We start from the raw sequence: 21,840 nt of genomic DNA, 5'->3' as shown, positions 1-21,840 counted from the left end.
GGCACTGGCAGCTCTGAAAGTTATACAAAGAAAAGTATAGTGCAGCTAAATCAGGGCCAAGAGAGAAGGAATGGGAAAGGGGAAATCAGGTGTTAATGTACGTGAAGGCACCAAAATCTTTCATATCCTTAGGGCCTCTAAACATTTTAATACCTGCTCCAGGGTGTATTAATGTGCACTTGCTAACACCAAGTACTAAAAATCAGTACCTAAAACGTTTTAAAACACTTACCATTTGTATTGCTGTAATATATTTCTTCCACCACAAATACTTGCTCATATGTGGTCCAATAGCTGCTAAGCCATAATAACTGTACATCAAAATGTGAACAAAACTGTTAATAAATGCAAAGAATGTGCTGTGTCCTCCTAAAATGTTAAAAAACTCATAAAGCAATCACCATTATAAAGAAATAATTTACATTTTGAATTTATATGCAAAGAACAAAATTTATGAAAAATGCATAAAATTATACATCTGGCAAAAGTTTCTACAAGCTTTATTAAAAAATAATGAAGATAAACTTTTATTAAAACTATGTCCTTTAAGAAATTTTCTCCTTTTTTTCAATTAGTGAACATGCATCATTTACTAAGAAAACTGGCATTTATTACATATAAATTTGAAAGGAAAAGATTCGGTGTAACATTTAGTAGTAATCATTATGGCACATGATTATTTCAACTAACCTAAAAATATATTTCAAGGTATAATAAACATCAACTAAGGACAATAAGAAAAATATAATGATGGGGAGGAAAATATATGAAGCTCAAAATTACTTGGCCATCCCCTTTCTGAACTAAATTATTTATAACAGTTTTTTTGAACTGCCTCTTAGAATTAATCTGTTTAAGTAATAATGCTGAAATGCAGTAAGTTATCAGCCAATCAGAGTAAAGAAACATTCTATTAAAAATACCTTTGCTACTACTTACATATTCCTGAAAAGATGAAACTGAAATTATAGAAATTCCATCTGAATTAACTTATTATGCACATTTGTAGAACTTTTTATGAAGATTCAATGTCTGCATTTAACTTTGTTTAACATCAATAAATGGTTCACAATTATGTTTATCCATATAATAGTATAAACATTAATTATTAATTCTATTTTTGTCATGTTCAAAAGCACCTTGATAAGCAAAAGCTTTCTTCCCTACTCAGGATTTTGTGCAAGAAAATTATGAAATGAAAGTAGCCAAAGATCATAAAATGTAGAATATCTAATTATGTAATTAACACTTTACCGATGTCCGACCAGCCACTCAGCCGCAGATTCTCCCTAATAATAAAATGCAGATGATATAACAAACGGCAATTGTTTATCGCTATGGCTACCAATTGATATTTTTAGGTAGCCCTGAGAAAAAAAGCGATTAATAGGCTATCTGTCGACAGGCGTTGGCAAAAAAAGCCGATTAATAGGCTATTGGTCGGTAGGCGTTGGCGATAAAAAGCCGATGAGTTGGTAAAGTGTTAATACACTCTATACAAATAGTTCAATGACCTGAATAATTCATTGTAGACTAAATTCAAATCAATTTAGAGTTTTTCAATACATTAGCCAGACAGTATGAAAAACCTCTTGGAAACTCCAAGTTTTCGCATGATAGTCTTCAGGTTTTTCATATTTCAAGGTTGGTAGCTATGGTGTAATGTTTGCTGGCAAGCAATAATTATGTAGCATGTTTACAAAGTTCTAGTTCAATTCCTAAAATTTATAGGTAACACTATCAATGGGAGACAAGTCTTGACATGTTTATGCAGTGATCTGATTGCAATATTGTTTAGTCCGATTCATAGTTTAGTCTGATTCAGTTTTTGATTGATGTAGGATAGATACATGGCATGCCAATAAAAGTGACTGCGAAAAACAACTAATGTAGATTTTATTTTAGCAGAAGTGCTTCTTGTGATACAACAACAAGCTTTTACATTTAAATCAAAGAGAAGTACCATAAATATACATGTAAAAACAGAACTTTTTGATTTCATTCCCTAGGTGATATTATTTGCTTTGTTCTTTTTCTCTTCATTATAAAGGGCATTTTGGTTAGATAGTTCTTGAAAATTGTGTTTGTGTTACAAGTCTCATTTTTAGCCACAAAAAGGAAAGTATGCTGAACCACTGGAAACACTTCTACTAAAATAAAATCTATGCCATTAAATGTTGGTTTTCATAGTTAGACACAGAGTTTTCTTTTACAAGTTTATGGCTTCCTGGAACTACTGTAAATAATGCTCAAGCAAATTGCAAACTTTGAATTTCTGGAAATATAGTGTTATCCTTTTTGCAATGAACAGATTAACTAAAACAAAAGAATGCAAATATTATACATGACATCCGCTTGTTTCATGATAATGCACTTGCAAAAATATAACAGAACTTTTCTTCCAAAGAATTCAAATAGGATATTTTAAATCTCCCATCATATATTCCAGATTTAGTACCCAGTGATTTTCATATGTTTTATCATCTAAAGAAATACCTTGCTAGGAAATAGTTCAAAAATAAGGTGATATGAGAAACTGAGAGAGTTGAAATAGCAGGAAGGAAATTTTCATGATCTATAGAATTAATGAGTGTTTAATAAATTTAGGCAAAAAAGGAGATTAATACAATTTTTATTAGAAATATTGTTCTAAAAACTTTTGATAAACTAGCTTTTGTGTTATTTTTTAGATATGTTATATATATATATATATACATATCAATTTGAACTATTTTATTCATACAGATAAGAGCAGAAATAAGTATATTGCATATTTTGAAGGTGAGTGATAAAGTTTATAGAATGAATTATTTTGAGCATGAAAAGGCACATACATTAATAAAAAAAATTTAATGTGCATTATATATAGATTCCATATAAATATTACCTGGTGTAAATTTAAGACCCCACCATACACTCATAGGCATTATTCCATGATGGGTCACATGAAGAGTAGATACTTGATTAAATTTTTTCCTCATTACAAAAAATATCTGAAAATTAACACACACAATTAAATGACAATAAAAATTTTATACATTGTGAAACTTTTTACTAAAAAATAAAAGCAATACAAACTCGATAGAAAGTAAAACTTACTGTATCAGTAAATTCAACAAATTTTGATATAAAAAACCACCAACATACACTTGCCATCTGAAAATAAAGATAAAAATATGTGGGATCAGACTTATTAAATGATACACTTTATTAGAAAAAGTTTATAAGCTAAAATCACTTTGACATGGTAACCCACTTCATTTTAAAGTATATTTATTCCCTTCAGTTCTTACACAGATTGTCCTCCCCCAAAAAGTACACTTGGCTTTTATTCAATTGCGTATCTTTTTTTTTTTTTTTAATTAATCTGCAGATATATATATAATGCATAATTGTTCATAAAAAGTAACACATCAGCCATACAAAAGCACTCAGAGAAAATTTAACATTTTAAAAATTATCTAATCTTATCTTTAAATCCCTATTGTTTTCATTTAAAAATCTACAAATTTGAACATTTTTTTCCAATTAAACACATTTATTTCGTAAACTTATAGAGATGCATAAATAAAATAAATTATCCTTCATTGATAAAATACACCACTAACTCAAAAATGCTAAAAATACAACCACCACTCAGATTTCATTTGTTCCCACTTTAATTCTGAATGATGTACATGAGATACCCTCAACCACAACTAGTTTTTACTTCCTTGTACAAAGTAAAAAGGAAGTACTGTAATCATGAAAAATTTTGGGCAGCATATTTCAACAAAAATATCCATTTTGAGCACTACAGAATGCAATTTAACGATGCTTAGCGTGACATCTGTACGTAAGGACAGAATAAAAGATGGTTTTACTCCAAAAAAATTATAAAACTGCTTTAAAATGAATTCAAAAGAAAATTTTTTGTGGCGTCTAAACGTACATATCACGCATAATTAAAAAACGAGTAGCCTCAGAATGTTGAAATTTTGTACATAGGACTGCTGTACATAGCATGTAGATGTGCACCTTGTATTTTGGTTGCAATTAGTAACACAAAACATATATAAATTATATTTGCTTTATATGAATAAAGAATATTTGTTAAATATATTTATATATATATCCACTCTGTTACCCGGCTCAGTGATCTCAGTTTCTGTAATATTATACGTTTGTAAATTGTGCACTTTTTGCTTTAAAAATGATTGAATTATGTTGTTCTTATCTTCTGGTTAAGGTTTTTATGCCTTTAATAAATCTGCATGCAATATTTTTAGAGTTATCAACAATTTAAAAGTTGTTTAAGTGTGGCTAAGCCTAATTATTTTTGCGATGGTGGCCATGTTTATTTACATATGCAACTTGGTAGAATAACGGATTCATTGCCAATCTAGAGAAACTAAGCTTTGCAACAACAAAGATAACGCCTTCTTTTATTATTGCAAATTAAATCATATTTAATCTATTCTGGAATTTAATTGAGGAAATAAGTATTTATGACTTACTCCGTAATTTTGAATACACAGTCAAAAGTCGTTAATTCGGACACCCATAATCCGGACCTCAAAGCTACAAACTTTCTGCGCATGCGTCCTGTTGACGCATGCGCGTAAGACCTTTACCGCTACGAATTTGCGTGTGCGCGTGCGCAAAATACGTTTACGAATGCGCGTTTAATGTATAACGGACGGGATAAGCTAAGCTAAAATTATCTAATTATCTATTTCAGTTAATGTTGCAGATTGCGTTGTTCCTTAATCTTCGAATTGGATCCGGATTATTATTTTTTGCAGACTGTTAGAGCAATTTTATAAAAGTAAGCTTAAACTTTCGATTTTGTCAAATAGAATTTCCGATATATATTTACTAATATGTAAAGGATATACAAAGCGAAAGTATCTTTCGGAGTCCATTAAACAAAAAGTGGAATTGCTGCAAAAAAATGGATAAAGGCATATATTTTGTTAACTAAACTTTAACGTTTGTTTATCTAAACTTTGTTTATCTTTAACGCGGCGGCGGCGTGCAATGAATTCACTATCCTTATCTTAAGGGCAGATGTTTTTATTTTATTTGGCTTATAATTGCTTACTGAATTAATTAGTGTAGTATTTCATCTCGATGAAACTGAATTAATGTAGTATTTCATCTTGATCATTAATGTAGTATTTCATCTCGATGTACTTCATCTTTGATATGATTTAAATGAAATGCCTCGTCATTATAATTCGCTTCCGATAGCGAAGAAAGTGACAGAGGTTATTGAAAACGAAAAAATTTCGATTGACAAATTAGTCGGTATTCTCGACACAGCAATTATAGGACGTGAACAGCGGAACTTTGTAACTGAACAAGAAATTATGTCTGTTTATAGAATTAAAGAGAATGTATTATCACATAAAAAACGAATCAACTTAAACAACTTACAATGAAAGAAATGTTTAATAAAGTAAACAAATAAATATTAAGCTTTTTTTTGTAAATTTTGATACCCTTTAGATCATAATTGTTCTTTATTTCGTAAATTACGGTTTTATATTTTTAATTTTATAATTTCTGCATGCCATTTTACCAGATTTAAACTGATGATCTATAATCCGGAAAAATCGATAATCCGGAATCGCCGAAGTCCCGACGAGTCCGGATTAACGACTTTTGACTGTAGATATTTTGAGTTTTTATGCTGTGAAGTGAGAATTGAATTAATTGCATGAGAAATACTGAATTGTCTGTGAAAATCTGTTTCTTTTTTGTTTTGTTTACTTAATTTCTTTTATACATCATTCTAGATTTATTACAGCATTTGAATAGAACATGTGGCAACAATTAGATAATTCTTCAAATGATATAAATTTTGTGCATTCTGAGTTATAATATATAGTTATTATAGTTATAATATAAAGGAAATATAATGCTGTTAAGTGAACCTAGCACCAGAGCGTCGCTATGGTAAACAAATATAGTGGAATTTTAAAGAGTGCATTTATTCTATTGCTGTTTATGCGCTATCGACGAAGTAGATTTAATTTGATTCAATAAGTTAAAATGAAATGCAAGAAAAAATGTGTATAATTTAATATTCCGTACAAGGAAGTCATGTGGTGTACATATCAGATTTCTTCCTTTAATAAATCCAATATTTATAGTTCTGAAAAAAATTTATAAATTGAACACTAATTTTTTTCGTATATGAAGTTCCTTCTCCAAACAAGTCCCATACTATCATGCATTTTTATGAGCTTTCATTAATTTAGTTTAGTAAATCTTTTAGATATGCAGATAAAATTTTCTTTGAAAACAAATATCTTTTATGTTTAGACAGACTCATGCTATCAATACATGCCACAATATAATCTATTTTCTCATAGGACCAGAACATGGAAGTTTCACACAGTTTCCAGCTGATGTTGCTCTTAGTTTGCACAATAATGTGCTGATTACATCACTTAATTAGCCATTACATTCAATCAATACTTTTTAATATATATCATAATACGAATGTTACAGAAATCTTGTAATTGAAAAATCAGTCATGAAATGAAATATACTTTGAATAGAATAGAAGTGGCAAAGCCATGTAAAAATATGCCCAGATACTCCATTACCATCTGTAGCCCCAATAGATAAAATACATATCAGCGAGCACTGTGCTCATGTAATGATGCATACCACTAAAGATCCTCCGAGAGATTGATAATTTACATCATCAGACCACTTTCACTTACTGATCTCAAAAGCAACATTTCTGTACATGTTCCATTACAAAACTGGCTTATTTCAGTCCTATATACTCACTATGGCCTAGATAATTCAAACCTTTTTAATGAACACCTTAAAGTATTTTGTACCAAGAAGGGAGGTAAGAATAGAATTGGCCTTTTTATTGAAAAATGCCCTATTTATCTGAAAAAAAGAAAAGAAAAGAAAACCTGTTCAATATAAGTGTTAATTTCTTTACAGCTAATTCTACCCACATCAATAGCCAACTGACTCAAAAGCTGAATTTCACAAAAATCTAGAATTTATTGGAAACCAAGAATGTGATGTAAGAGAAGAGAGAAAAGATTATGCATAGAAGGAATGCATTGTAACCCTAGGAGTAACATTTTTCTGCCAGAGATGTTTATTATAGCCTACTACTCTAGAATAGGTACTTCTAGATTATTTTCCTTTCTTCTGGCTTTCTTTACCATGGTAATGACTGCTACAGAGTATTTATTCATTTCTTTAATATGCTAAAACTCCTAATATGGTGAAAGTGACACACAATATGATTACAAATGAGGGGTGGGTCACTACAATCTAAAAGTGCCTATAAGAGGATTTAATGTTAATGAAATCTTTCACTTCCGAACTAAAATGTTATGCTATTTAGTTGTGTGTAATCCTACCCATGAAGTTCTTATCACTTTTAAATAAAAAATAAAAAAAAAAAAAAAAAGATCTAAAAAACTGTTAAATATAAGAAATAAATTATTTTAAGAAAAATAGATAAAATATTACAAAAAACTAAAAATTAAAATTGACTAATTACTATGAGAAAAAAATGTAAAAATTATAAAATGCAAGCTATGTGCATATTTTAAAATATTTATCACTCTTACTTTGCATTTTGATTCTTACATTTCACATACAAAAGATGAAATTTTAAAAATATTTAAAAATTTCAGTTCTTGTCAGAATCAGTTAATCCTTCTGGACAAATTTGCATCTGCCATCAGTACTAAATTATTGCTCTGGATGCTTGCAAATCCATGAATTTTGCATAGTTCTATGTTTTAGTTACATATTTTTCTCATTAATCCCTTGCTGCTTCAATTCCTAGAGGCGGATTTTAGAAAATAGTCATGATTTCTGAAGTTATACTCCTATTTCTGACACAAGAAGTCAAGAATAAGATATTAAAGAAAAAACGTTTAATTTCATAATGCTAAAATGAAATCACAATTGCATAATAAGCATATTTTGGATAGATGTTTTGAGGGAAAAAAGTTCCATATTAGATCTCAGTTTATTTTTATTCCTTGACTACAGGTTTTAAAATTTTATTGAAAAATTAAATGTTAATTTGGTTTATTTGATAGTAGCAAAGAATATGAAGGCTATCCGCCTAAGTGGGTAATGTCTTCATGAAGGACTTTCTAATGGAAACTGGTAATAGCCCAAAAGGAATTGAGAAACCCATGCTATCAGCCTGTGTGCTGATTTGAAACTGACTCGTATTACAGGTGTTCATGGTCTTACCCACTCAGCCACTGGAAGCTGCTATATATTACTCAAACTCACCTATAAATATTCTAGGGAAAAATTCAGTAATTTAAAACTCCACAATGTATCTTGCATAAAGATTAATTCTTAATAAAATTATGTGATACTGCATTTTCCTACAGTACTTTCCTTTCATAACTTCCTGCAAATGACTTCAAAATACACAAATTTTAACTAAGTTTACCATCTGAACATTTAACAAAAAATGTGACAAAATTCCTCCATGAATATAAACTACTGATTATAAAATTCACAATTTAAATGAAAAAATTAAATATATTTTATATAAATCAAACCAACTATTCACAATATTGTAAATGCACAGACTTAACAAGTGTTGAGAATGTTGAGAAATGAAATTTCTGTATACATTGTGAGAATGGTCTAGATCAGTGGTTCTCAACCTTTTGACTAATGTGCACCATATAAACAAAAATTGGAAACCTTTAGTACCACCATTACAAAGTATACCATTAGCACTCTTGAACAAAGCTCAGATCGCATAAACTCAATCAGGTTGCTGGGGTTTTAATTTTTGAATTTAACAGTTAAAATTACTTAGCTTCTTTGCATATCACCTATTTTTCTCTTGCGTACCACCAGTTGAGGACCCCTTATCTAGATAATTTACTAAGAAGGTTTAAAAAAAGTAAAAACATATTGATACGAAATGTTAAGGCGCGGTAAAGTAGCTTCCCCACAAAGCAGTTTTAGGGTTGCCATAAAATGGCAAGGGAAGGTTCGGTTGCCAAATTTGGTGAGAAATTGCCCATTTGGTGACAAAACTGGCACTGTGCCATGGATGGATGGAGAACCTTCTGGAACGAATTCTTACCGGTTTAGCTTAGAATGTTCTCAAACACAAGCCGAAAGCTATATATAAATCCTGCTGGTTCGCAGTCAGTCGGTGTGCTTATGCCTCGCATAGAGTGCGAGTTAGTTAGTATCGAGTTGGTGTCTCGTCTAGCGAGTCAATCGAGTTGACAGCCAGGCAGCGAGTGCTGAGTGGGTCGTTGAGTGCATCGAAAGAGTCTCGTAGTGTATCACGGTCAGTGCATCGTCAAGAGCGCGCAGCTCCAGGAACGACTGAACCGAAGAGTCAGGAGCTGTGCTCGTGTGTCGTCGAGTGCATCGCGAGTTGTAGCGTGGAGAGTCTCGAGAGTACGTGGAGTTCTGAGAACAACCAAGCAGAGTCGGGAGCTGTACTCCGGAAAGCAGAGTCGGGTGTTTTGCAGGAAGCTGTCTCCACCATGATAGCCTGAAGGCCGTGTCGCTGATCGTGTCAATAGTAGATCTTCAATGACTGTAAAAGTGTTTTGGAGCTGTCCTGATTAATATTGATAAATAAAGTGTCTTTCGATACTTCATCAAGTGCCATCGTTATTCACTCCAAATCTACGAATCCCGTATGAACGTGAAGGAAGAAAATAACGTAACAGCTGGTGTCAGGAAGACAAAAACGCAACAATATACATTTGGATAAAAATCAACATCACTTTTGATAATTTTAAATTTTTTTAGCATAAAGCATTTCAGTTGAAAATAATAAATAACAGCCATATGACAGAAAATTAGACTAAGGAAAAGAATATGTTTAATTAGTTTTGCCATACTCGTTTCTCGAGTAACTAATAAATGATTAAGACTGTTCAGAAGGAGACATGAAAGCGCAAAAATGTTTTGAAAAGTATTATCACCCAGTACAACATACAATAAAAAGAAAAATACCCAATGCCATACAAAAAAATAAATGAAAAACTATGCTATTTCAAGACTGAATAGGGAATAGGACTGAATAGTGAAACAAAACCTGAACTTAAAATGGAAATATGTTTACAGCTACAGAAAATAAGAAAATTGCAGTTCACAAACTTTTTTTCATTAATCAATTTTGACATAAGAAAGTTTAAATAATATCCGACTGGTACATTCACATGCTGTGCTATGCAATGATATACGAGTTTCTTCTCCCTAACATGATTAAATCTTGATACCCAAGATTTATATTACTTAAAGTAAAATTTTCATGCTGGATCAATATATATTATGCCATATTTGCAAAGGAATAAAAACTGATGTAAAATATATGAAGTTTTCAGAACTTATGAATGAAATAACCAAATTCATTTGGAATAATGAAAAAAAATTGTCTCTTAAAGCAAATAAAAAGAAAACATAAGGCTCCTTTACTGTAGCAATAGCTTAAAGTTCTTCCTTTCAACAAGCAGTTTTGTCTGAGGAAATACAGACAGGCCAGAAATCAAAGTTTTTTTTTTAAAAAATCCTAGAATGGGATTGTTTTAAATCTTACTTTCATTTTACATTTAATAATTTCATTAATACTTTTAGTTGAATTGGTATAATGCAATAAAATACAAATATAAGCAGTTTTATAATTTAAGTTCAGCAGTTTATATTGCAAACATGAGAGAAAAAGCCATAAAATATGAGGAGTGTTATCATCCCATAAGAAATGTTTTTCAGGCAAAACATGTCCTAACATGTTTAATAAGTGATCTTCAAGGATATATAAATACTACCGTGCAAAGTCAGCTTCATTCAAATGAAATCTGGCTTGCAAGTACATGGCAACTAATTTGTAATATTAATAGCCTCTTATGAAAATGAAGGTCACAGAAGAGCCCATCATACATGCACGATTTACAAATTACTTCAAAAAAGACAATATGCAGCAAATTCTATAAAAAGTGTGGAAGAAGTGTATAGTAAATATGATCTGTTCTAAATATTCCCAACAGCCAGTGATGGTTCTGTAAATTTCAACAAGCCAACTTAGCTTGAAGTATGCCGGCTGATGGGATAGTTCATAACGATGCACTGAAAGCTGAAATTAAAAAGAATCTGCAGAAGAGATGAATTCATCATCAACAGTCCATCACAATTTAAAGAAATTAGAATCATGTCTAAGCTTATCAGGAGGATCTCAAATGAAATTACCGACTCAAATCAAGAAGAATGTCTGAATATCTGTACTGTTCTTCAACCACCTGATCTAGTGAAGGTAGTTTGAAGCTTATAAAATTTCAATAATAGGGGGAAATACAACTTCCATTAGAAACTTGAAGGACCTTCAAGTCTTTTTCTCTGATAAGCAAGTTGATTTCTTTAACAAATGCCATAAAAAACATATTACAATATTGGAGGAATGTTATCGATTCAGATACGAAATATATAACTCATTAAATTAGTACCTTAATTATTTTATTTCTTCAAAACCAACTTTAAAATATTACATTGTTCATGGGATGGTCCCAACACCTTTCCAATTATCTGACTCCCAATTTCAATATTCAGTGAAACCGCCATATTTTGGGCAAATGTTAGAGTATAAATGCTACAATAACCGAGTATAAATGCATATGCATATATCACATGTTCGACTATAATTGCATATGCATATATCACACACTGTTTAAACATAGATGGATCTACACCCTTGTATTTAACTGTCATTTCACTGAACAATATATACCAGGTGTAAAAATGTAAATATTTTTCACGAATATTCATTTCCCCCCCTAAAACTTGTTTCTTATACAATGCTTCTTTTTGTTACTTTTTATGAATATAACAATATTTACAAGCCATAATAACACCCAAATGAATGTTTCCACAAATTCACAAAGTGGTCAACAAATTTTCATGTTAGGGTGGATAATAAGAAAACACCGCATGGATTTTTTAAAAATTCATCTTAAGAAACCAAAAACTTAATATCTCAAAATACAAAATGTAAATCCATATGTCCAAGATTGAGAATTGTCAGACATTAGGATATATGGCAAAACAGAATTTAAATTAAAAAATAATTAAAATATGAAAATCAATTATAATCACCTTCTTACCAGCTTCTCTGCTGCTGTAAATTAAAATTTCTCGTGTCATAACTATATAAATTTGAATTATGTGGAAATATTGAGAAGATTACAAAATATTGTTTTAAATTATATACAACTGATAATTTGAAATGTAAAGATTTTAGCCTTAGTATTTTATTTGATGTTTAACTTCCTTTGAAAGTCATAATAATAAAAGTTAACATACATAATTAAGAAATTGCTGTGCAGTTAAAGAAACATTTTATTATCTGAAAAATAACATTTAAAATTTCAACGATTAAATTACAGAATATTCTCACTTACTAAATAATTTTACTCCACAGCTTTTAATGCATTATGTAATCAGATCTACCATATGAAACATATGCCCTGAAAATACAATAAGCACTTACACCAATGGCTTGAGGACTGTCTGAATAATCAACAGGCTGGCACTTCCAACTGTAAGTTCCAAACCACCCATAGATTCCAAACTGAAATACCAAAACATACATTAGTATGAATACAGATAACAATATACAGTATAAAGTCCAAACTCCAGACTCGTCAGGACTTCATCGATTCCGGATTTTTCTGGATATTAGATATTAGATTTCTGGATATTAAATCTAGTAAGATGGCAGCATGTAGAAATTATAAAATTTAAAACATGAAGTCGTGATTTATGAAATAATGGAGTAGTTATGATCTAAAGAGTATCAAAATTTACAAAGAAAAAAGCTTAATATTTATTTGTTTACCATATCAAACATTTCTTTCAATGTAGGTTGTTTCTTTTTTTGTGCTAATACTTTCTCTTTAATTCTGTAGACAGACATAATCTCTTGTCGAGTTACATTGTTGAAGTCCTGTAACTGCCATTTTGAGAATTCAGATTAACTTGTCAATCAAAATTTTCTTGTTTTTGGTAACTTCTCTGTCACTTTCTTCATGATCGGTAGCGGTATTTTCTGGATCAAGAACCATACTATAAATTTTTTCCATTCATTAATTGATTGATGATTGAGAAGCACTGTCATCACAATGAAAAACTTCTTTTATATCAACTTCATTTATTACTGCTTTTCCACATTTCTTTACAAAATCCATTAATTGGAAATTTTCACCTTTGTTTTGCGATATCCAAAAACCCTTAAAATTAGCGGCTATCATCATCAAATTTAGCTATTCTTCACTATACATATTTGGCTATGCATCATGAGCTTGGCGACTAATGACAAGTTGTTCTGTTAAATTTTATCTTGCTTCTATCGCGCACTGAGACAATTAAGACTGAATTGTATTAGTTTAGTTATTTATTATGCTTATGTCTATTTTTTGCACATGCTTAAGGCTTGTCAGAGTTCTGAATAAATAAATTCAGACATATACTTAAGCCTTATTGAGGACCAATTCTAGATATCTTACCACCTGATGCCTGTGGGTCCTAAAGCCATACAAGCCCTTGCGCTGGTTCTGGGTTTATGTGAATAAAAAATCAGTTATTCTTAATTCAAATAGCCCTAAATGTAATCTTTGGGTCTAAAAGTTTCATCAACAAAATCTATTTTTAGCACATGGAAAGAAATTTTTGGTAAATTTTTCCTGGTCAACATTTTTTAACACAATTAACTTACATCTGTAATGATCGCCTAGCGTAATGTCAACATATAAGGTTACCATACTCTTTTATTATTCAATTACTAACATAAAAAAATTTTTTAGGCATTGCTACATGAATCATTACTCAAGTTGTCATGTTTTGATAAACATGCGGTGATGAAAGGAAAGTAAAATAAATAATGATTCGCCTGGTTGGCGTCAGATCAATGATGTACCTATGTGGAATGTTTCGGTTTGAGGTGTGTGCCAAGCAGATATGCAGCAATGGAGCCAAATTACTGATCGTACAAATTTATGCTAAAATGATTGTTTCTTCAATAACAAGATATTTTATTTAGTGTCAAAGTGAAATTAAGAATCGGGACTCTCTAGATGTTTTATTCCACGCACAGGGGGGGAATCAAATGCGTATGCGTAAAGCCTTGGAGAAAAAGTTGGTGGTGGCTTTGAGGTCTGGATTTTACATCATTCCGGATAATGGACTTTGTACAGTACAGCTTTAATAAAGCTGCTATCTTCCTAACATCTCTTACAAAACAAATTAGTTAAAATCTACTTATTAATACAACTGATGCATACATAAATTGAAATTCAGTTGGAAAACAATAAGCATTATTTTCAATAAAAAGCTTTAGTTCAATGGATTATAGCTGCTATATAGAAAATAAAATCTTTAGATGGAAAAAATTGGAAAATCATATGCAGTAGTGCACATAAATATCTTAAACAAGCATGATGCAGTTAAAATAAATCTTTCAAAATTTCTTTTTATATGAAAAGCCATAATCAATCATCACTTTTCCTTTTAAACGAGTTTATTAATTTAGTTTAACCCATAATAAGATATCTAGACTTTATTGTTCAAATCTAAAATTAAAAACTAATTAAATTTACATTACAAAAATTAATGGATAATATCTTAAAATAAAACAAATATTTAAATAAAAAATTTTTAAAATTACAAGTATATACTCATAACTTCAGTAAAAAATAGCTGCTCAGGTTTACCAAAAAAAAAAAATTAGTATTAAGCACAAAAACAAATATGCAGTTACAAAACTGAATAAATAGTTGAGAAAATAATTTTAATGCTTATTTTGATGTACTGAGAATTATAATTACTGAAACAACATTTTTTATATGTATATGTATATATATATACGAGGGCCATCCAGGAAGTAGATTACGTTTCCGTCTGTGTCCGCTAGGGGCGGGGCTAGCGCGGCCATCTTGGGGTCAAAGCGTTGCGCAGCTCAGTCTGCATCTAGCCGTGCTAGTGAGAGGTTCGTGCTATGCTCCGTTCAGATACTGTGACGGTTTGAAATGTCTGCGTTAATTGAAAATCCCGCGAGCTGCGAGGTGCGCTCAGTAATAAGGTTTCTGACTGCAAAAAACTGTAAACCGATAGAAATCTATCGGCAGCTTCGTGAAGTGTATGGGGACAACATTATCACTGAAGGTGGAGTGCGTCAGTGGGTCATAAGATTTCAAAATGGCCGAACCAATGTTCACGACGAAGATCGAAGTGGGAGACCCAGCATAGTGACCGCCGAACTTCTCGAAAAAGTCGATGCTAAAGTCCGTGAAAATCGAAATTTCACAATAATGGAACTTTCTTTGAGTTTTCCACAAATTTCACGAAGTTTGTTGCACGAAATCATCAGCGAAAAGCTTGGTTACCACAAGTTTTGTGCAAGATGGATTCCAAAAATCTTGACAGAGGACCACAAAAATCAGCGAATGGCTGCAGCGTTGAACTTTTTGGACGCTTACCATAAGGATGGTGACTCTTTACTCGATCGCATCGTTACTGGTGACGAAACATGGGTGAAACATGTGAACTGTGAAACGAAATTGCAATCAATGCAGTGGGGGCACACAAGTTCTCCCCAAAAACCCAAGAAATGCATGCAAACAATGTCGGCAAGGAAGATGATGGCGACTGTTTTTTGGGACAGAAAAGGTGTAATTTTGGTGGACTTCCTGGAAAGAGGCACTACAATAAACTCTCAAAGGTATTGCCAAACTCTCCAAAAACTCAGAAGAGCAATTCAAAACAAGCGCAGAGGAATGTTGAGCTCTAAGATCTTGCTGATTCACGACAACGCCCGGCCCCACACGGCAAATGTCACTCATAAAGTTCTTGAATCTTTTAAGTGGGAGTTGTTTCCTCATCCGCCGTACAGTCCCGACCTGGCACCGAGCGACTTCCACCTATTCCCAGCAATGAAGAAGTGGCTGGCTATGCAGCGTTTTGATGACGACGCACAGCTGCAAGAAGAGGTAACGAAGTGGTTGAAGGCGCAGGCGGCCGAATTTTTCGACGAAGGAATTTCCAAGCTCGTACATCGCTACGATAAATGCCTTAATTTGTATGGTGACTATGTAGAAAAGTAGTATTTGAGTGTGGCTTTCATCTGTATATAATAAAATTTGTTTCCTATACTTTGTTTATTTTTTTATTCCAAAACGTAATCTACTTTCTGGATAGCCCTCGTATATATATATATATAACATAGTTTTAGTTTAAAGAAAGAAATTTTATAATTCAAGAAACTTACACCATAGAAAATTAAAAAACTGAATATAACCATAGCAAAGTTATATGTTGCCATAAGCCACCGGATATCTAAAGGCTCTCTGTTCTTCATCAAATGAGGTCCTAAATATTTTACTACATACACGTATGACAGGCATATTACTAGTGTTGGTAAAGGACTTTGCATCATTGGCCAGTTTGTAACCCTTGGATCTGTAAAAAAATTAGTCAATGCTAAGATTTTGAAAATTGTATATAAAATTCTAAAAAAATTATCCGTAGAAAAAACTGAATTAAAAAAAATTACAGAAATGTCCCAACAAAATTTCGCAAAATACAGATTTCATCACAATATTCAACTAGGAAACACGAAGCATCACCAGTTTCAATGTGAGCCTTTGCAATCTTCAGAAATTTTTCTTCAAGAATCCTTTCTTGAAGAAGCAGTTATTCGTAATTTTTTTTTTTTAACCCTTAGTCTTCAGAATCCAACAGCTACACTCTGCATAATTTTTCTCCACCTCACCTGCGATTTTCCTAAGCCTCATTTCCAGCAAGAAGCACATTTTTTTAATTAATGTAACAGATTATATAACCCATTGCTTTAATTTTCATAAACTTAATGTAATCAGGTTTTTTAAAAACCTTACAGCTCAAATCTAACCATCATATTTCAGTTCCTAGTATTAAAATTTTTGTGCACATGTCTTCATTTCTATTCATTTAATTTCTGATTCAAAACTTATTTCCGATTTTCAAAATTTATATATTTACTTGATTAAACATACAGCACTAATTTCTTTTTATTAATTCATATGTCTATAGTATTGCACTGCTTACAGGCCAACACACATACCATTTTTGTTCAAATGTACAATACCTTCATATTCAGAGGGAAAAATTTTTTACTAATTAATATAATTCTTAATTATATTTTACAATATAATTTACAATATAATTATATTTTACAATATAATTAAGATACTCTACAACAAAACAAATTACTTGTATGCACACATGATACTGATATGTCATAGACATTTTACAAAAATAATTAAATGAATACAAGTAATTTGAAATAAATTACTTGTATGCACAATGGTCTCGTACACATGACACTGATATGTTGTAGACATTTTACAAAACTAATTAAATGGTGAAATATCATATTTTGAAATAAAAATAATCAAATTTTTCTTTTAATATAAAAGTTAAAGAATAAAAAAATATTTTTAAGTATATTAACAAGGTTTTCAGAGGCTGTTTTAAAAGAAAACATCTTACATTTGGGCCAATATGACACCTAATACTTTTTTAGTCTCATCTTTAATAACATCTACAAACCCAAGCACTTAATATAGATTTAAAAAATATGCTTTCCCAAGTATGATCTTGCACAACTTTTATATTTTTATGATATATTTATAAATTTAATGAGTTCCACTTTTAAATTTTACTTACATTAATATATTTTAGATACATATTTAAATAATTATGTTTTGAGAAATTACTTTTTCAAACATTCTGCTAACAAATATGCAATATGTGCTGCATCTATAGTTAATTTATCTTTATGCAGTTAATGTACAAATAGACAGTTCGAATACTCATTAGAACAATGATAAAAAAAGTTTGAAATTTAAAATTAGCTCTAATAACATAAATAAGATAACTCAGGATGATTTTTATTTTTTCCCCCATAATACAAGAAAACTGAAAAAATCATCTCTTATTTTAAATCTAATAAAATTAATTATGAAATATAATTTTAAATATGCAAATACAATGATTAAAGTTCCATTAACTTCTAAAGTTAATTTAAGCAGTTTAATAATCCCTTTTAGCATTACTGGAATATGTAGAATAAATAAATGTGTAAAATAATACTAAACAAATTAAATACTGGATTTTGTTAGTAAATAAAAATATTTTTTTCAGCTTATAAATTTATTCTACAGTTCTTTCAACTTAATATTTCAAATATGTACTTATTTATTAAACTGCAATTACATATAGTTTTCAGCTGTACATCTTTCACCCCAATATCAAAATATATTTTAACGTGTTAAAAGCATTTCTCGAAATCTCAATCTTTCTTCATAATTAACATTACATGAAAACATTAATATACATAATCCACATCCCCTGAAATGCATAATGCCAACCCAAAACATTGAATTATACTGCAAATATCTGGGCTCCAGTTATACCTGAATGATTAAAAAATACATTTTAAAACAGGAGACCAATTAAAAGAAATAAATTACTTGTTATTTAAAACCAAATAATTTTATATATATTGTAGTTTAATGAGAAATTGAAATATTTACCTTCATTTATCACAAACAATATTATACATTCAGCGTATAATAAAAATTTTTACTTATATCAAGCTTTGAATTTATTCCGCATTTAAAGTACATAGTTAGAAATAAAAGAGGAAGATGATCCTTAAAAAGTACAAAAATTAAAATACAAAAATACTTAATTCAAATAAGTAGATATTAAAAATAAAATCAATGCTTTAACATTTTATTAATACCAGTCTTAAATTAAAATTTATTTTTATCACTGTTTTAGCCAGTGCATAATGAAAATGGAAGAAACTAATAGTACATTACTGTAAATAAATCAATTTATTTAACATTTAGCACAATAATGAATTAAAAATTTGTGAAATGTGCAAGGTTTTGAAATAAAGTAATACTTTTAACCCTTAACACATTATTACTTTTGATGGAGTAACTTTCTTCAGTACACATTAAAAAATAGCAAAAATAATTTACTTTTAAATAGTTTCAAATGGCAATAATAGATGGTTGCACATAATTTTTTTTTTCCAGCAACAAACACATTTTATTATTTAGATAGAGAAGTCAAATTACAACTATTTAATTTTATTCAACAATTTTTAAGAACTCCACAACCATTTTATTATTTATAGTTTAGTTTACACACCATTTTATTACTTATAGTTTAGTTTACACACTACAAATATAATTTAAACAATACAGATGGACCATTAATTAGGATCCTATCCTGAAAGTTTTGCTTGTTTTTATTTGATATAACTGATGCATCTAATTTTCAAACTGATTTCTTTAATATTTTTTACTGCTGATATTTAAATTGTAGCATTGATTTTAGACTAGAATACAAATTAACTACATATAAATCTTTATTTTCGCAAACTCTGTATTGATCGTTTCTAAAAAACATGAAATAACTCTTGAAGTTCTTATATGTTTTAGACATTCTCAGGTTCATAAAATATCAAACCACATGTTAATGCTACTGTTAGAAGAATTAAAAATAATAATGCACGATTTTGAAGCACCCGGCTTTTACAGTTCATTGCACAATCTTAAAAAGCATGGAACATTATGCTGACTACAGCCTACAGAATTTAAAGGCAAATAGAAATAGCCAACAAGCATGAAAGGCTTACCAGCATTTTCGAAGGTATGATTATAAAGTTGGACCATTTCTTCCCACACCATTTTTGGGCGGATGCTTTTGAGTCAAATATGAGTTTGCAACGCGCCGACCAGGTACTTTTAAGAGTATCGAGCACCGGAAAAATCGTCCGAAACAGGCGATTTCCTCCTCATTTAACCAAAGCCGACACCACACCTGACTAAACCAAGTCGCGGAGAGGGTGAAGGGAGTTGATACGCCTGCAGCGCCACTAATCGGAACGATGTAAACCAATGACTTAAATAATAAAAAAAGCAAAAATGATTTGTAATGAAATAAACAAAAAGAGACTATAAGGTTGATATTTAATTTCCAAACGCGTGTTAAATACTTTGCAGGTTCCAATGAATCAGCGTGAAAGATATAAATTTAAAATTCTACAAGAGACATATTTACACAGAGAGAGTAAAAAATAAGAGTGGAATTAAAAATTCTTGTCTTTTATCAGTGAACACGAAAGATACTTAAAATAGCATAAACTGACATTAGGTAGCATTATACTGCCGTTTAGACATAAAGGTATTTAACCAATGTCTAGTGCGATTTTCGGGTCTGTGATACCCGTATGTAAATCTTTAGGATGTACTGTGAGTTCATTTTATTATTTTTATTTAATACATTTGCATGCTATTGAAATCCAAGAAATGTGTTACAATCAATTAAATCATTGAAGTTTATATTATAAAAGATTATTACAGAAATTTTACTTTTCTTGGCAACTCTCGTTATTACAGGCCTTAATATTCCCGCTTATAATTTTTTTTTTTTTTTTATGACCGAATTCACACGGGGAACTTTACTTAAAGTTTAAGATGTAAATAACACTACTGCCGATGAGATGTGTGGAGCAGCACCTTTATTATTATTATGATTATTATTTACTTGTTCCGCCCTAAGGCACTGCACAGAAAGGAGGGATGCCTTAGGGGAGAACTTTCTAAGGGAAACTGGCTTGTATTGCCACTTTACACATGGAAAAGACCACGAAAACGCCCGGATTCGAATCTTCGACCAAATTGTCAGTGTTTAGGGATTTGACCGCTCTGCAGATATTGGGTCCAACAGCACCTTACGGCAGAATATCGGAGAGATAGAGCTGGAGAATCGGGCGGAAAAACAGCAGTTGTGCATTGGTTCGATTGCCAGTGATAAGGGTTTTCACTAAAGGCCGCCCCCCTCCCCTATGCTGAATTTAACGGAGGAGCAATTGTGTTCAAAATTAAATTAAATTAATTGCTTATGTATTGAAAAGTGCTAGCGGTACACACTTCTTCTAGGAGAGAAGCAATTATGTTCATCCAGACACTGGATAATTCCTAATGCCGTATGTAAAATGCAAACACAATCAAATGAAATCCTTTATGTTAGAAAAGTTAATCCAAATGCTTCCCTTAAAGCTCGTAACAAATGGAATATTAAAATTAATCATGGACCTTTTGAGACAGAGCTCTTCACTACCCTTTTATACATAACGAGAAGGAAAGAAAGGTAGTTAGGTTAGACTCTTTGAATATCGTTAAGCTCACTAGAGTTCTCTGTCTAGGAGAAGAAAAGTTTTCGTGGAGGACTTTCTGAAGGAAACTGACTCGTGTTCACGTTACACATGGGAAAAACCAAGAAAACTAAATCCGTCGGTCATTGTGGGCAAGGGTGGGAGGAAGAAAGCAAAAAACGAAAAGAAAAACAGTAGCTATGAATATGAAGGAAGGAAACGAAAAGAATTCTTCCATACTCATGTATAAATAAATAAAAACACTGTGTATATTTTTTTATACTTTGTTCTTAATATATTTTTAACATCTATCGTTTGATTGTCTTTTACCTCGATAAAGGACGAAAATGGTCTTAACGCATTTTACATAAGGCTTGCTTCTATGATCGTTTCTTCACAAGATTTGATAAAGTTTACAAAATCTTTATCGATGTTTTTCATTTTGTAATTTTTTGTTCAGCACATTATTAATTATAAAAAAATGTTAAATTTGGTGTGTTTTTTCCCCCCTCCTCTTAATTTGCTAATTCTTAATTTTGCTCTTTTGCAGCTGAAGATGGTCGTTCGGTAAAAACTAGTCCTGCGAAAATTTGAAAATTTAACGCTGATTT

At 30.8% G+C, this 21,840-nt stretch overlaps 1 protein-coding gene across 1 annotated transcript in view; it reads right to left on the bottom strand.

Moving 5' to 3' along the window:
* LOC118183439 (very long chain fatty acid elongase 7-like) overlaps nt 1–19,898 on the bottom strand; it is a 31,078-nt gene extending 11,180 nt beyond the window's left edge. The window contains exons 1-6 of the mRNA XM_035352973.2: nt 19,709–19,898; nt 16,283–16,473; nt 12,512–12,592; nt 3,100–3,156; nt 2,888–2,993; nt 233–369 (exon numbers count right to left, since the gene is read on the bottom strand). Of these exons, the coding sequence (XP_035208864.1) occupies nt 233–369; nt 2,888–2,993; nt 3,100–3,156; nt 12,512–12,592; nt 16,283–16,473; nt 19,709–19,760 (624 nt within the window). The 5' untranslated portion in view covers nt 19,761–19,898. The remainder of the gene's footprint in view (nt 1–232; nt 370–2,887; nt 2,994–3,099; nt 3,157–12,511; nt 12,593–16,282; nt 16,474–19,708) is intronic.
* Between the last annotated feature and the right edge of the window lie 1,942 nt (nt 19,899–21,840).

Source organism: Stegodyphus dumicola, chromosome 12 (genome assembly GCF_044657685.1).
Source record: "Stegodyphus dumicola isolate Sdum_Otavi_A_Nest chromosome 12, ASM4465768v1".
NCBI classification, from domain to species: domain Eukaryota; kingdom Metazoa; phylum Arthropoda; class Arachnida; order Araneae; family Eresidae; genus Stegodyphus; species Stegodyphus dumicola.
The sequence above is the reverse complement of the archived record's forward strand: the minus strand, read 5'-3'. Positions and strand labels throughout refer to the sequence as shown.